At 44.2% G+C, this 15,663-nt stretch overlaps 1 protein-coding gene across 2 annotated transcripts in view; it reads right to left on the minus strand.

Annotated features, from left to right (window-relative positions):
- SRGAP3 (SLIT-ROBO Rho GTPase activating protein 3) overlaps window positions 1–15,663 on the minus strand; it is a 220,568-nt gene that overhangs the window by 75,684 nt on the left and 129,221 nt on the right. For both annotated transcript variants that reach the window (XM_054035457.1, XM_054035455.1), the window contains exon 3: window positions 10,657–10,819. In XM_054035457.1, coding sequence (XP_053891432.1) covers window positions 10,657–10,819 — 163 coding nt within the window. The remainder of the gene's footprint in view (window positions 1–10,656; window positions 10,820–15,663) is intronic.

The raw sequence follows: 15,663 nt of genomic DNA on the forward strand, positions 1-15,663 counted from the left end.
AGCATATACATGCCAATATGGGAATTTTACCAGGATACTGAGGTTAACAATTGTAAAAAATGCCATCTCACCTTTAATGAGCTCAAATGGTCAGGAAAGACAGCAAGCCTAGCAGCAGAGCACTCCCAGAGATCATTGCAGGGTTTTCGCTTCAGTACCAATTTAGCAGGCAGAGTATAACCTGCAGAGTCACTAACCATGTGCTGGGGTATCTTTCGTAGGTGATTGTGGGAAATGCCCCAGTCAGCTACTGATCCCATGCAATCCTGCTTAGCTTGTAGAAGCTAACAGAATCACCTCTAGTATTGGAATGGATGAAGTAGCCCTACTGCCCTTCCTTCATTTCACTTTGGGTGGATCAATGTCTGTATGAGAATCAGTCAAAATACTTCTCCAATGAGGCACTACACTACAAAAGTAACCACTTCAATGCCACATCATGAGGGCCTCTGTTTCCACTCCAGCACTGGCAGGGCCTTAGAAAGCTTAGGGAGGACAGTCCATTGTAAATGTAAAGTTTCATGGGTATTTTTCCTTGGCATCCTTTTCCCCCCGATGCTGAAATCCCAATATCAATTTTTTTTTTATTTTGGCAAGGAGATGCAGATTTTAATCATGAGATAGCCTCCCAGCTCCCACAACATGAATATAACATTTCACAGAAAAGGGCATTTCTTAGGGAACTGCTGATCATTTATTCTTGGCTGCAAACAAAGTCAAATCCTACTTAAAAATCCAGTGATTGGATGTTACTGCACATGTGCATCCATTACTTTCCTGTTTCCCTTGTAATTACACTCAGATTCTCTCTGTGGACTCTTTTTGGCCTTGGCACATTCATTATAATTTGAAGACAGGTTTAAAATAAGTATAGACCCCCAAACACTAAGAAGTCACTTTTAGAGTTCCTCAGGCAACTCAATATATTTTTGTGCATGCAGTTAGCATGAGCAACCTCTCCTGGGCCTGTTGGTTCGATGGCTTTAATCAAGGAAGCCCACATCAGACAGGAGACCTGTAATTAAAGCTGCGTGGGTAACCTACGCACATCCAAAAAGTTTAAGCTTAGATTACTAAAAGTTAGTCTTTAGTATGCAGGGTGCAGCTGAGAAGATGGCCAATTAACAGGCTGCAATTTATCTCTGAACGATATTTCAGATAAGAATAAAATACAATTTTCAAAAGTGACTAGGAATTTGGGGTGCCTTGGGTTTTTTTGGTGCCCAAACTGGGATACCTTAAAGAGGTTGGATTTTCAGAAGGAGCTAAGTACCTCCTGCCTTCTGAAAATCAGGCTTCTTTAGGGTGTTTCAAATTGGGCCCCCAAATTGAGGCAGTGAAAATCTCTAGCTATTCTTAGCAGTACCTTCCATTAACATAGAGGTAACAAAGGGTATGTCTACACTACCCACCGGATTGGCAGGCAGCGATCGATCCAGCGTGGGTCGATTTATCGCATCTAGTCTAGACGCAATAAATCGATCCCTGAGCGCTCTCCCATCAACTCCTGTACTCCACTGCCGCGAGAGGCGCAGGCGGAGTCGACGGGGGAGCGGCAGCAGTCAACTCACCGCAGTGAAGACACCACGCTAAGTCGATCTGAGTACGTCGACTTCAGCTACATTATTCACATAGCTGAAGTTGCATAACTTAGATCGATTCCCCCCCCCACCAGCGTAGACCAGGCCAAAGGTTTTTCACTCACAGCTCAACCCAAACACCCAGTATTTCCACTATTTAGCCTTTCCCACACCAGTGAAAGGCCTAACCCAAAATTCAAGCTCCAAATACTCTGAGTTTGAAGGCGTTCAGATGGAGGTCTGAACTGTACAGCTGACCTGTATCTTTTGCAGCTGCCAAGCCAAAACCCCTGAACCAAACCCCTCCCAAACTAAATGGAGAAGGGTGGTCTTGTGGTCAAGACACTGAAACAAGACTCTAAATTCCTGGATTCAGTTCTTGCTTCTGCCTCCGACTTCCTGCGTGACTGTGGGCAAGTCAGCGAGGCCATAATTTGCAAACCTGGCTACCTAAAATTAGGCTCTTGAATCCAGCTAAATATAAGTGCCCTGATTTTCAGAAGTGCTGCTTACCCACAAATTCCACAAAAGAAAATGGAGCTGCAGGTGTGCAGCACATTTAAAAATTGGCTCACGTAGAAGCACTTCATTTGCACTTTCTAGATTCTGGAGGTTGCTGGGAACCAGAGCAGTCCTGTTATGAGTTAGAACAGCCCTTGGGATTGCTCTACTTTGAACCGTGCTGTCATGCCCCCTAGAAGCCTAACAGGCCCCTTTTCCTCCACCACCCACAAACCCACCCCCAGAGTGGGTAGCCTAGTGCGGTTTACCAGCTCTACACTGCCTGGAGAGCCCTGCTGTTCTGAGTGGTTGGGGTAAAGGGGCCAGGATCTCAAAGACCACAGCTCACCAGTTCACACTGTTGGATCCTTTCCCAAATGCAGCTAGGCAAGAAGCCAAAGGACACTCAAATCTCTTCAGAGTTTGCCCTCTCTCTTCTAAACAAGAGAAAAATTATACTGATATATTTATGAGGAGACAAAGTCAAAATGTCAGGCAGCGCGTTCCAATTCGCCGGCACCATCTGCAAAAATCCAACCTTTAATTTAGCTGCCTGATTTATGCCTTCCATTCCTATTAGAAAGCAGTTACTTGGATAGAGCAAGAGATGGGTTCAGTTTAGGAGCCCTTATTAAAATCAATGCTGCTGCAAGGGAAAAAAGAAAAAAGCACCCAACGATGCAGTGCGGCCTCCTTGACAACACAGAGAGTGAGCATTTAAAAAAAAAAAGCACTTCCTTATTTGCAGACACCACATCGTCATTAGGTTTCCATCCAGAACAATGCAGTACACACCATAACCAAATTCACTTCACTGTCACGGCAAGTAATTAAATCTCAGCTCAGGGAATAACATAGCACTATTATTTCAAGCACAGCAATGTTTGTGTCTGTTACATATTTTTTCCCTATGTTCTATCCTAATAAAACAAACAGCACGTTTATTTCCATCCCTTGCATTGGTGGTGACTAAGAAGCTGGGGAGGAAGAACAGAACCCCTTCTGGGGGTCTGCACCGATAGCACTTCTCCCTCTTAGGACAGCAACCTCCATTGGCATCTACTAAAACAATGTGCTGAGGCTGAAGTGGGGACACCGATTTGTACAGACGGGAGATCAAGTTGGATCATCTTCAATAACTGTTCTTAGGAAGGCAATAAACTAAGAGGCTATCAGTAATACTAATAATGGCCCCAATCATCTCCTATGTGGAACAAGCATGAGTAGAAGCCTGGGAACTCTTGGAATATTCCCTTATCAGAGTCTCCTCTCTCTTTGTACCTCAAAGGTAGGGTTCACCTCCTTCATGGAGTAGGCGGGGAGTTCATCTCTGCAAGTACAGATAAGCTAGAGGACAGGGATGGCTGAACAGAAGCCATGTGCCTCCACAATGCTTGAGGACACCTCCACACACACACACGGCTCTGCAGTTTCCCATTGGCCATTCCCCTGGAACACTTCCTTTAGGGAGGGCCACAGTGGACAGGAAGCACACTTAAATGATCATCTCACTCTGGACTGCATGGGAGGGAAGAAGGATGGGGGCGGGAAAACAAAAAACACATACTCCATGCATGAAGCCCAACCTCCCCAAGAAACATTCCAGTGGACCTGGGGAAGGAGGGAGGATGCCATGGAGACTACATACTTCCCAGACAGGGACTCGTTTAGTTTATAGCTTGTCTCCAGGCCAAGTGGATAATTTGGCCCGATGGCTCTTACCATACGAGAGTATTTTACACATGAATAAATTGACTCTTGCACCCCATAGATGAGGTAATCACCATTGTCTTCATCTGAGTGGCGGGGAAGCAGATGCAGAGAGGTTAACTGACCTCCCCTGGTCACTAATAGTCATTCTCAGAGTCAGGATTAGAACTCAGGAGGGCTGGCTCCCCTACACTTAAACCACATGATGATGCCCATACCTTTCAAAGATGATGATTAAAAATGAACAAAGTAGATCAGAGCTCTTCAAACCCTGGCCCATTTCTAGAGCCAGGAACTAGTTTCTAGAAGTAGGAACAGCCATCTGTTCTGAAGGTGCTGAAATGTTCAGCTAACATTTTCCTTCCGCACCCTATTATTTTTTCCATTTTCACTGCATGCCCCTCCAGCGTCCATCATGGACCAGATGCACTGAAATACAGAGAGATGGGGCTTTCTCGTGGTATTTTCGGCTTCAGTCAAAGAAAGAAGTACCAGAAACCTGATAAACAATCCAGCTCAGGTTTGCATCTCCTAAAAGTTCAGATAAAGACATTCTGGGGACTGCAGAATAACTTCCCAGTGACAATGATTGACAATGAACTAGAAATTATACTGCAGGGCACAAATCTTTATTAGCCAGGGAATGGATTCGATGATCCAAAAGGTTTTTTCCCCCCCATCTCTAATTCCTACCACTTTATGACCTGAACTAAAACCTTTTGAAAACCACCCATCAATAAAAACTGAATTTATACAGTCAGATCCCAAAGTCATGTACAAGCTGAAATATAGCCACCTCTGGGTAGGAAAACTGCAGCCTCTTAGTTTTTAAAAGAAGCACTGGACACAAAAGAGTTCCTTTTTTTGGTTCGGTTTTAATCTGACATTGCCCATGCTTGCAAGTTTTTTTTTTTTTTTTTTTTTTAAACAGGGAAATATTTTGGTTGTCAGAGAGAAGTAGAACCAGTGGCACAAGTAATAGAAAAAAAAATAAAAACACTGTGTGTCTCACAGTTGGAGACCTAAAAATGGAGATACTCATAATCAGAAGCCACTTATGAAATGGCTCGCTCATGTGTCCAAAAGGCACTTGTCACCGTCCTAGTAGTGGCGCTGGGATATTTGTATTGTAAGTATTCATGTTTCTGTTTGGACCTGAACACACAATCCCAGTGTTCAGCACCAGAGCTGGCTGGAAAACAAAATATTCCCGATATGAAAAAATTCAACTTCTGGGGGAGGGAAATTATCCCAAATTGGGAGGAAAAGTCAACAAATATTGGGAACATGTTGATTTTGACAAATCAGTATTTTCCAATGGAAAAAAATTTCCTTTTGAAATTTTCGATCGGCTCTATTCAGCGGGCAGTGTGCCGGACTGTAAACCATTCTAGTGAAATTTATTACTTTTGGAGGACTGATGGATTTTACCTAACAAGAAAACACATCCACTAGAGAACAATTGCCCTTTGTCGTTGTAACTTTAACAGACCAGTGCAACAAGAAAAGCGATATCATTACTGGGTCTTTTTATAAAGATCCCAAGACACATTTAATATCCCTTTGGGCTTTTCCTTCGCCATAAAAGTCATCAGTACAACACTACCCAGCCTTAGAGTAACTAATGAAAGGCCTCGAGCTTGGGTTTTAAGATTGCAGTAAACTATTGTGAAGATTATAACAAGTGCCATGGCTTTAGATTACTAGGCCCATAGAAGGCAGGCAAAGTGGTCATGGAATCAGAGAGTCATCTGATACTGAGTCACTCCTGCCCCTGAATCAACTCAAATGGGTTGCTAGGAGGCACTGTAATTGACAGTCAAGATTGTAGCAGAAGGTTCCACACCAGATTCTAATGCATTGCCGAGTGAAGGAGAGTGCATAATTCACTTAATTGCTGCGATAAAATTTAAATACAGCGGTTCGATTATAGCAGGGTGAAACCTGTGCCACCTACTACAGAGATCAATCGTGCTGATTAGACCTTCTCGCACATCTATCGTGTTGGGATTATCACCCTTTCCTTTGCAAAGAGAATCCACTGCAGCCATTTTACACCATCCCAAATGACTGTGCCACATTGAGTAGTGATGCAAGTGTCACAACAGAATGATGCAATGGCATCTGAAGCCAATGAACATGAGGTGGTGGGGGGAGAAATAATTGTGGTGCTTCCACCACAACATAGCTCACAACAGGCTCTATTTACAGATGAAAGAGTAATTCTCTCCACCTTCTATTGCTCTAAAGGAAACTGACACTCCATTAAAATACTGCATTACCCTACAGTAACGGCCCGAAGTACTATATTATAGGTGATGCCTATTGCAAAGGTTGCCTAACACTTTCCATGTTAACCCCCTCTTTTCAATGGCAAAGAACTCTGGCAAACTTTAACCATTTGGGCTCAAATTTGCCATGACTGAGGTCTGCCTCGAGTTGAATTTTTCTGGAAAGCTTGAGCAAAAAGGCTGCAACTATTTCCAAAAGGTTATTGAAAAATAATAATTAGTACTATGGATATGTGACATATTTTACAGGCATGTAAGAAGACTGAGGATTGCCCTCAAAAGCTTATCGTGTAAGTAGACAACATACAAACTGGGGGCAGTAAGGATGCAATACAAGACTATTCTTTTTACACACACACACACACACACACACACACAAAATTTGCATTGCGTGTGCTGTATTTTTTTCCCCTTTAACTCCTGTCCCTTTTCTGATCCTTAATCCTCATCAACACTTCAATAATTTTGGTCTCTCTAACCTTTAACCATTTCCTTTTTGAATTGAAGTAGGTTGGTTTTCTTTAAGCCTTTCCTCGTTTCCTTTTTTTCTTTTGTTTTAATTTCTTTACTCTTTTCCAATTTTCCTTTCTCCTTGTAAGCTATAGTGTCAGGCCATTACTGTAGAATCCTAATGGGATTTTTGCTTATTGGGGGCCACTGTAGTAACAACAATGGCTTTCCAAGAAATAGGACTTCTCTTTAAGATGATAAAAGGATTTTGAGAAATAATTTCTGCTGCTTCCCTAAAAACAAGAGAGACTCGTCTCCTATTTGGACATGTTGAGCCAAACTGCCAGCTGCTATAAACCGATATATCTTGTTGACATACAATTGTTGTAGTTCCACTGAATTCAGTGGAGATATGTCGACTTCCACCAACTTAAAATCTGGCCCTATTGGTTTGCCTTGGCTCTCACTAAAACGCCCAGTGACAAGGGGGTGCAGAGCCCAGCTGCACAAAAGCTCATTATTTTCTGCCTCATCAAGTCTTATCAAAAGCCAAGATGCTTGGAATCATCCTTGTCCCTGGAGCTCCAAACAGATTTATATAACCAACACTATAACCCAGCTCCCTGAGGAGAGCAGCTTGCATCTGGGTTTTTTTCCGGGTTCATAATTCCTGGTAAGGAGGAAAAGAAACAAAACGCACCACACACACACATGCAAGCAGAAAGGGGGCTTAAGGTTTGGGAAAGGGAATGATTTCAAAGTAGTTTTTCCTCATCGTTCAAGGCTAACAAAGCTCCCAGTGCTTTCAGTCAAAGAGGGAGTGTTCCAGGAGGAAAGAATGGGAGAGAGACATGCCTAACAGAATTGCACAGTGCCCTAATGTTACCAACAACTAGGGTGGTTGTTACTGCATGGCAATGCACTGAGAGGCCATCTTCCAGAACCAAAGAGTCAACTCCAGTCTCAGTCCTAGAGAATCTATGGATCCTCACTGGGTTCAAATTATCCATCTCCCTGACAACATCACAGCAAGCAAGAAAGGTTAGAATCAAACTGGCTCCACTGCAGAGCAGGAGAACAAGCTGTGCCATAAATATAAGAAACCAAGATATTAAACTTCTCCAGGAGACTCCAGAGTTCAGAGATGTGCAGTGAAATCAGAAACCATCTTTGGAGGAAATGACAACAAGCAGCATCATTGGATCATAGTAGGGAGAGATGAATGAGGCTTCTAAGAGTGGGCCCAATGCAAGGGCAGGATACAGTCCCCGGATAAAGGACGTATTGGATATTAACACTGATTCTGCACCTCCCTCCCCATGAGCCTTTATGGGATCATTTTTATTAGGAAAAGACAAAGCGGTTCAGACAAAAGTAAAAACTAACTCAAATCTTAGCCCCAAATTCAGAATCCAAATCTTACCTAAGGTTCCAAAAGTGTAAGTTAAACTTCCCTCTCCCCCTCAATGTGACAGCTGAGGCCATTGTGAGCCTTTATACCAACTTGGGAGTGAAACTGAGCGATCTGTTGGCTCTCTTAAATCCTGCCTACTCCAACACTTTTAAACACCAGCTCAGTGTCTCCAAAGTTCCCATTTCCCTCCGGCTTGGGTAAGCCAGTGGGCCATTCCTTGGGCTAGCCATGCAGAAACCTATCTACCATTGGAAGGATAAAGATCTTCAGTGGAGAACAACAAAATACAAAGCCACAGTTTACTGGCTGATGATCCTGACGGGAGCTCAACTGAAGTCAGTAGGAGGTTAAGGAACTCAGCACCTCTCAGGACCTTTGTTGGCAAATTACCATTGTGATGATCAAATGCAACTCAATTATGCATGTCCTGATAGCTCAGCAATTATACATCCCTCTCTTTACTGCAATAGTTTCTATTTACATAATGAGAGCTCAATATACACTTGTAATGGGAGAAGTCACAAAACCTTCCAGTTCCTCTATGCATCCAGTGTGTCACAATCCATTAATAAATCCTGGACTGGGGGAATTCAAAGTGACATCTTGGAAACAAATGTTACCATAATTTATCATCAAAGAGCAATCTACAGCAAAACTAAACGGCTGAAGAACAATTAGGGATGCCTTTAACCCTTCTGGTGCTGGCTTATTTGCATGACACTCATCTATTAATATAGCCTATGACATGCTCTCCCCAGGATAAGGACTGGAAGTGACATCAGTTGAGATATTCAAAGCTACACTGGACAAAACACGGGAAAATACATTTTAGGGAACAATCATGTTGGCTGCAGGGCTAGATTGGATGATCTAATAGGTATTTTCCAGTTCTCATTTCTGGGATATTCATCAGTGCCTAAACTACCTCATCAAAACACTGACAAAAGTGAAAACCCTCAACTCAGTTCTAAAGATTCTGTCTGAAACAGTACACAGGGGGTTAAAGCATAACGCTTATCCTCTAAATTGTCAGCCTCCTGATATACGTTAGTGGCAAATGACGACACAAAATAAGCCTTTTCAGTGATTTAGCTGGTCATTATTTCTATGGACATGTGAGTCCTACTGTGATTTAAACCTCCAGGGACAAATGCAAGTGAAATCACACGACTCCACAACTCAATTGTGCAGCTTCCTTCTGATTAAAAGCAGGTGCTGGCTTTGACAGGCTAGAGATGGAGACAATGCTACTTTATTTCTGTCGGCAAAAGGACTGGAGAGTGGGGAAAGGAACCATTTCTACACAAAGTAAGTACTTGTACCATTAAGTCTAAATAAAGGAAAAGAAATGGAACATTGTCTACTCAGCAAAATATTTTATCACCTTGGCTAGGTAAAAGATTGAAATATTTGAAACACTAGGCCCTTGTTTAGTCACCATTCAAGCACAGACATGTGCTACTGTGATTTAAAATGAGATATGCCATCCAAAGATACACACTGGGACCAACTGGGGAGAAGGGAAATTTGTAAAAGTAAATTGTAAATAGTTCCTTTTTAGTCCTACTTAACTCTGAATTAGGCAAAAACTGGACCCTTGAATCCAAGACCCTTCAAGGCAGTTATGGGGCAGAAAAAGGAGAAGGATGTTCAATTTCAGGCCACCAGAATCAAACTTGCCCTTAGGATTTCAGTTCTAGGTCAGATCCAAAATCAGAAGTGTTACAGTTTAGACCCAGATATGGCTGAAATATCATAAGAATGGCCAGTTTTCAGGAGATTTTGGTCCATGGCAGCAGAAGTTTAATGATAATTGCTCATCCTACCAGATTCCCACCATTTAGGATGGTCAGAAAGCTCACAAGACCATCTGATCCCATGAGATTATTGTTGGGCTGGAATCTCATAAGGCCAGCTTGACATTTTGGGAATGTCAAATCCAAATATTTGAACCTGAATCCTAACCTTGACACTAGAACTAGCCTGAAACCTCAAACCCAGCCTAAACCAAATTGAGATTGGAGCAATGTCAATACAGTCCAACTCTGTTAAAGCGAGAGGAGACTTTATGGGCAAGGAACTGATCCTATTCACTCACATGTAAATAGCCAGCCACACAGTGTGGAAAATAAGATACTACACTTGTGCCCAGACCATAAGCTCTGCAGAAGGCCATCAGACAGGTCCAGTGTGCATGCATTTGTATCTGGGATTGGTTTAGTGGATGCACTAAAGAAAATTTTGGTCAGGAATTTAGAAAGAGAACTGGGGAGTCTCAATTCCCAGATTCCTCCACTTCTTGTTTCTGGAAATATCTCTAAGAGGTGTAGCCCTGGTCTCTCAAGTCAATGGCAGTACTCTCTCAAGTCCAGTACTTCAATAGGGCTGGAATTTCACTGCAGGTTTCTTTAGCTCCTGCAAAAGCAAGATATTTTACAGTTCCCACATCCACACTATTTCTAATATGAAGAGTTTTGCATTTTTCATGTAAGAATTTCAGATTGCTTTACCATAGTGACTATTGCTATCCCCACTATTACTATCCCCACTTCACAGCTGATCTCAATCCCAAAATCTAAAGTAGGTTCAAACTATCACTCTCCCATCTTCAATGGATCTCTAGTTTGTGCACAATCTCATAGGAAGTTGCATTGCTCTGTGAAAAACTAAGAATGGCTCCTTAATAAAAACTGCCCATTGCTTTGCTTACCTTCTTAAAGAGCCTGATGACGTCTTCGCTGATCTGCGAGAGGCGGACAATGACATTGTTCATGAAGATGTCATTCAGGGTAGCATGGTCTCTGCTCTCTCGCCGAGTCTGGGTCAAAACTAGATACCAGCAATTCACCGGGGAAAGGAGGTGCTGATCCTTCCTGGGGAAACATGAACAATTCAAAGAGGAGTTTAATTCACAAGTGGATACTATCAACCAAACTGATACAGTCATCTTCCACTGAGTAAATCTGCTACTATCCCTTCTGCCTAACAAAATAGGTCTGAACTCAGCCTTGTCACCTTCACTAAAGCCAGTGCAGCATTTGATTAACTACTTGATTGTCATTCATAGCATGTGTTCTGGATTCAAGCTGTTCCTGCTGTGCATGGCTGATTAGAATGAAATGTGAGGTCTCATAACAAATATCCATAAAAGTGTTACTTCATTGGATGCATTTATTATACCCAGAGCTAAATGAATGTGAAACCTCAGATGTGCAGATCTGTTGACGGGATAGCTGGTCATCACATCTCGTGCTACCAACATCCATAATCTCCTCACGTCTATGGTGCTCCCTTCCCTCCCCCTGTGGGGACTGGCTCGGGCCTTGCCATGCCCCCCTAGTGGGGCACACCCCACAGTTTGGGCACCAGTGTTGTAATGATATCCAGGCCTTTAAAAAAAATGTGTGGCCTGCAAGGGGAGAATTACACTTCAGTAACACAGTGCAGCCTCTCTATATACAGCAAAAGGTGCAAGTCATAGCAGTGTGCCTGATATAACAGGAAAGCTGAATGTATTTCATCAGTGTTCGTAACCAATACAATACATCATAACCTCATAATAGGAGAATTCTGATAATGACCCCTAGGAGTGTCATGGTGAATTGGTGCCTGCCTCGTCTGGTATCTCTAGTTGTCTAGGAAGCAGACACCAGTCAGTTTGGTGGGAGGGTTTCTAACTACACAAATTTGGCATTCCGCTCTTTTTCCCCCCACGCACCAACTTGGCAAAATTTCAGTCAGCCAGTGAGGCAGACTTATAATTTCTGTGTCTAAATCTTCTCTGAATCTCACGCTCCACTTGGCTATTAACAAAGTCATGATTAATGACAATTTTAACGGCAAGTTTGTGCCAAAAATAGAGGGGGGACGTTCCAGCAATGTATTGTCCAACACACAGTCCATCACTTTGCATTCACATGCAATATTTTAAAAAGCTATTCTCGGATGGGGTCCCAAAATGCTTCATCAACATCCCTTGGTTCACACAACCCCTTTGCAAGGTGGGAAAGTATTACTCCATCCACCAGAGACTGATAACCTGAGGCACAGAGAGGTCCTATTCCCAAACCTTCAATTCTCAGACTGATCAGTAGAGTACCAAATTTCAAAGGAAAATATACCCAGGTAATCCAGCCACTGAGACTGAGGTACCTGTATCTGTCCCTAGGTTTGGCTAAAAGCCAATGTAACTCTCTGGTAAATGTGTGTTCCAGGTCCCTCTCTGTGCTTGATCAACAGATGATCACTTGGAGGAGAGGAAGGTGATCAGGAACAGTCAACATGGATTCACCAAGGGAAAGTCATGCCTGACCAACCTGATTGCCTTCTATGAGGAGATAACTGGCTCTGTGGATATGATATATCTTGACTCTAGCAAAGCTTTTGATACGGTCTCCCACAGTATTCTTCCCAGCAAGTTAAAGAAGTATGGATTGGATGAATGGACTATAAGGTGGATAGAAAGCTGGCTAGATTGTGGGGCTCAATGGATAGTGATCAACGGCTCAATGTCTAGTTGGCAACCGGTATGAAGCGGAGTGCCCCAGGGGTCGGTCCGGGGGCCGGTTTTGTTCAACATCTTTATTAATGATCTGGATGATGATGGGATGGATTGCACCCTCAGCAAGTTCGCAGATGTCACTAAGCTGGGGAGAGAGGTAGATACGCTGGAAGATAGGGAAGGGGGTACAGAGTGACCTAGACAAATTGGAGGATTGGGCTAAAAGAAATCGGATGAGGTTCAATAAGGACAAGTGCAGAGTTCTGCACTTAGGAAGGAAGAATCCCATGCACTGCTACCGGCTGGGGACCGACTGACTAAGCAGCAGTTCTGCAGAAAGCGACCTGGGCGAGAAGCTGGATATGAGTCAGCAGTGTACCCTTGTTGCCAAGAAGGCCAACAGCATATTGGGCTGTATTAGTAGGAGCATTGCCAGCAGATCGAGGGAAGTGATTATTCCCCTCTATTCAGCACTGGTCAGGCCACACCTGGAGTACTGCATCTAGTTTTGGTCCCCCCACTACAGAAGGGATGTGGACAAATTGGAGAGAGTCCAGCGGAAGGCAACAAAAATGATTAGGGGGCTGGGGCACATGACTTACGAGGAGAGGCTGAGGGAACTGGGATTAGTTAGTCTGCAGAAGAGAAGAGTGAGGGGGGATTTGACAGCAGCCTTCAACTACCTGAAGGGGGGTTCCAAAGAGGATGGAGCTCGGCTGTTCTCAGTGGTGGCGGATGACAGAACAAGAAGCAATGGTCTCAAGTTGCAGTGGGGGAGGTCTAGGTTGGATATTAGGAAACGCTATTTCACTAGGAGGGTGGTGAAGCACTGGAATGGGTTACCTAGGGAGGCGGTGGAATCTCCATCCTTAGAGGTTTTTAAGGCCCGGTTTGACAAAGCCCTGGCTGGGATGATTTAGTTGGGGCTGGTCCTGCTTTGAGCAGGGGATTGGACTAGATGACCTCCTGAGATCTCTTCCAACCCTGATATTCTATGATTCTATGCTGTGGTCCTACCTAGAGAGTCCTGTCTCTTTAGTTCGAAATGTAGCAGTTCTTGTTTATAGCTCTGGAGGTCCCTGGTTCAATCCCCAGTGCATCAGCCACTGTCACGAAAACACCTTTTACACAGCCATCCTGGGTGTCCAGCCTGACAGAAAGAGACTGTCCTAGGAGGTCAACTGTCAAGAATATCCCTCATTGTATAGGGCAGTGGTCCTCAACCAGAGGTCCGGGGCCCCCTGGGGGGCCACGAGCAGGTTTATGGGGGGCTGCCAAGCAGGGCCAGCTCTAGATTTGCTGGGGCCCAGGGCAGAAAGCTGAAGCCCCACTGCATGGGGCTGAAGTCTGGGACTCTGAGCCCCACCACCCAGGGGGGGAAGCTGAAGCCTGAGCAACTTAGCTTTGCGGAGACCCATGTGGCATGGGGTCCAGGCCGTTGCCCTGCTAATTACCCCCTAATGCTGGCCCTGGCTTTTAAATGCCGAAAAACAGTTGTGGCAGAGGTGGGCCGTGGAGTTTTTAATAGTATGTTGAGGGGGCCTCACAGAGAAAAAGGTTGAGAACCCCTGGTCTAGGGCTACATGGCCCACATATAGAGAGATGCATCTTAGAACCCTCTGCGTTCACTGGCATAGCTCGGAGCAGGTCACTTTCTCTCATGGTCAGCATAAGATATACATAACACAATGTCCTTGGGTGGGTCCCAGGCAGCGGGTTGAACCAGAGACCTCTAGATTTAAACCCATGAGCTTCTACTGTCTAAGCTCAAATTCCTAGCTTGGTTAGCAGCAGACTCACAGACCTCTATGTGGTCCAGCCAGAAGTGGAGCACAGAGCAACTCACAATGTAAACATGGGGCAACACCCCTCCCCAATCATCTCTGGCAGCATAACCCATGTGAACAAGGAGACAGTGTATGGGGATGCCACAAATGGGACGAGGTAGGGCTAGAGGATCCACTCGCACATGAATTCTCCGTTCTCTCACTGCACAGCGAGTTTGTGGAAGTCTCCAGGGTGCGGGGGGCGAGGAGGGGGGGGAGGGAGAGAAGCTTCCCAACCATCCCTAGTACATCTGTCCTGCACTCGTCCAGCTACTCAGGATGGGTGTTAGCATGAGGATTTGGCCCCCCCTCAGTCACAGAGGGAAGCTGCTTTTTTTGGCTCAACTTCGTGATCTAGAGTGGACCCAAGGGACCTAGTTATAGTCTCAGATAAAGTAGCATGAAAGAGGCATGCAGCAAATTCAGTCACTAGACAGGGGACTCCTCTAATCATTGAAGTCTGAACTAACACCTGCCTTGCAGCTGGGAGAGTTAGTTGCTACAGCTTGGTCTACACTACAGTTAGGTCAATGTAAGGCAGTTTACATCAATGTACCTCAGTAAGCATTTATACTAAAATGTAGCTCCCACCGGTGTAACTCACCCACTGCACCGACTTAACTCCACCTCCACGAGAAGCGTAGAGCTTAAGTTGACGCAGTGTTAGTGTAGACACTGCGTTGCTTACATCGACTATTGCTGCCTTTCAGAAACCATCCCACAACACCCCACATTGGCAGTTAAATCGGTGCAAGTGCTCCTGACGAGCATGCGCACTGCAGACACAAGGAGCATAGTGTGGACATGTAAAACTGACTCAATTACTGTGGTGGCTGTACATTGACATAACTTAGGTTGACTTAATTTTGTAGGGTATACTTGCCCTAAGAGACAGGCTAAATTCTAGAACAGCAAGTTAGCTACACCAACCAGTGCAGAACTTACAGCAGAGCAAACCTGCCCTCCCAACAGCAGGTCCAAGGAGGTGGGCTGAAGAGAAGCACCTATGGATTGGGCTCTCTAGGTTGGAAAGGAGCAAACTAGGAAAAGTGGACGGGGGGAAACACTAAGGTGGACAGATAATGCATTATGCTCATAAATAGCTTCGTTCGTTAAGACAATTTTCCATTTTTCCTGTGGAGCCTTCATTGCTCTTCTAGTCCTAGATTCTCCTTCAAGTTTGCCATTAGCAATTCTCCGAGTTTCCATCACAGACACAATAGGTTGAATAATCATCTCAGATTTATAAAATTTCCAAGGTTTGCTTTTTAAAAAAAAGCACTTATTTTCAGTCAGAGACTTCACACACTACACTGCACTCTGATCTTCTTTTCCAGTCACTCAGTATTACCGTGATGGCACTGCTTCTTGATGTTTTCTTAGTTATATT

This window comes from Malaclemys terrapin, chromosome 7 (genome assembly GCF_027887155.1).
Source record: "Malaclemys terrapin pileata isolate rMalTer1 chromosome 7, rMalTer1.hap1, whole genome shotgun sequence".
Taxonomy (NCBI): domain Eukaryota; kingdom Metazoa; phylum Chordata; order Testudines; family Emydidae; genus Malaclemys; species Malaclemys terrapin.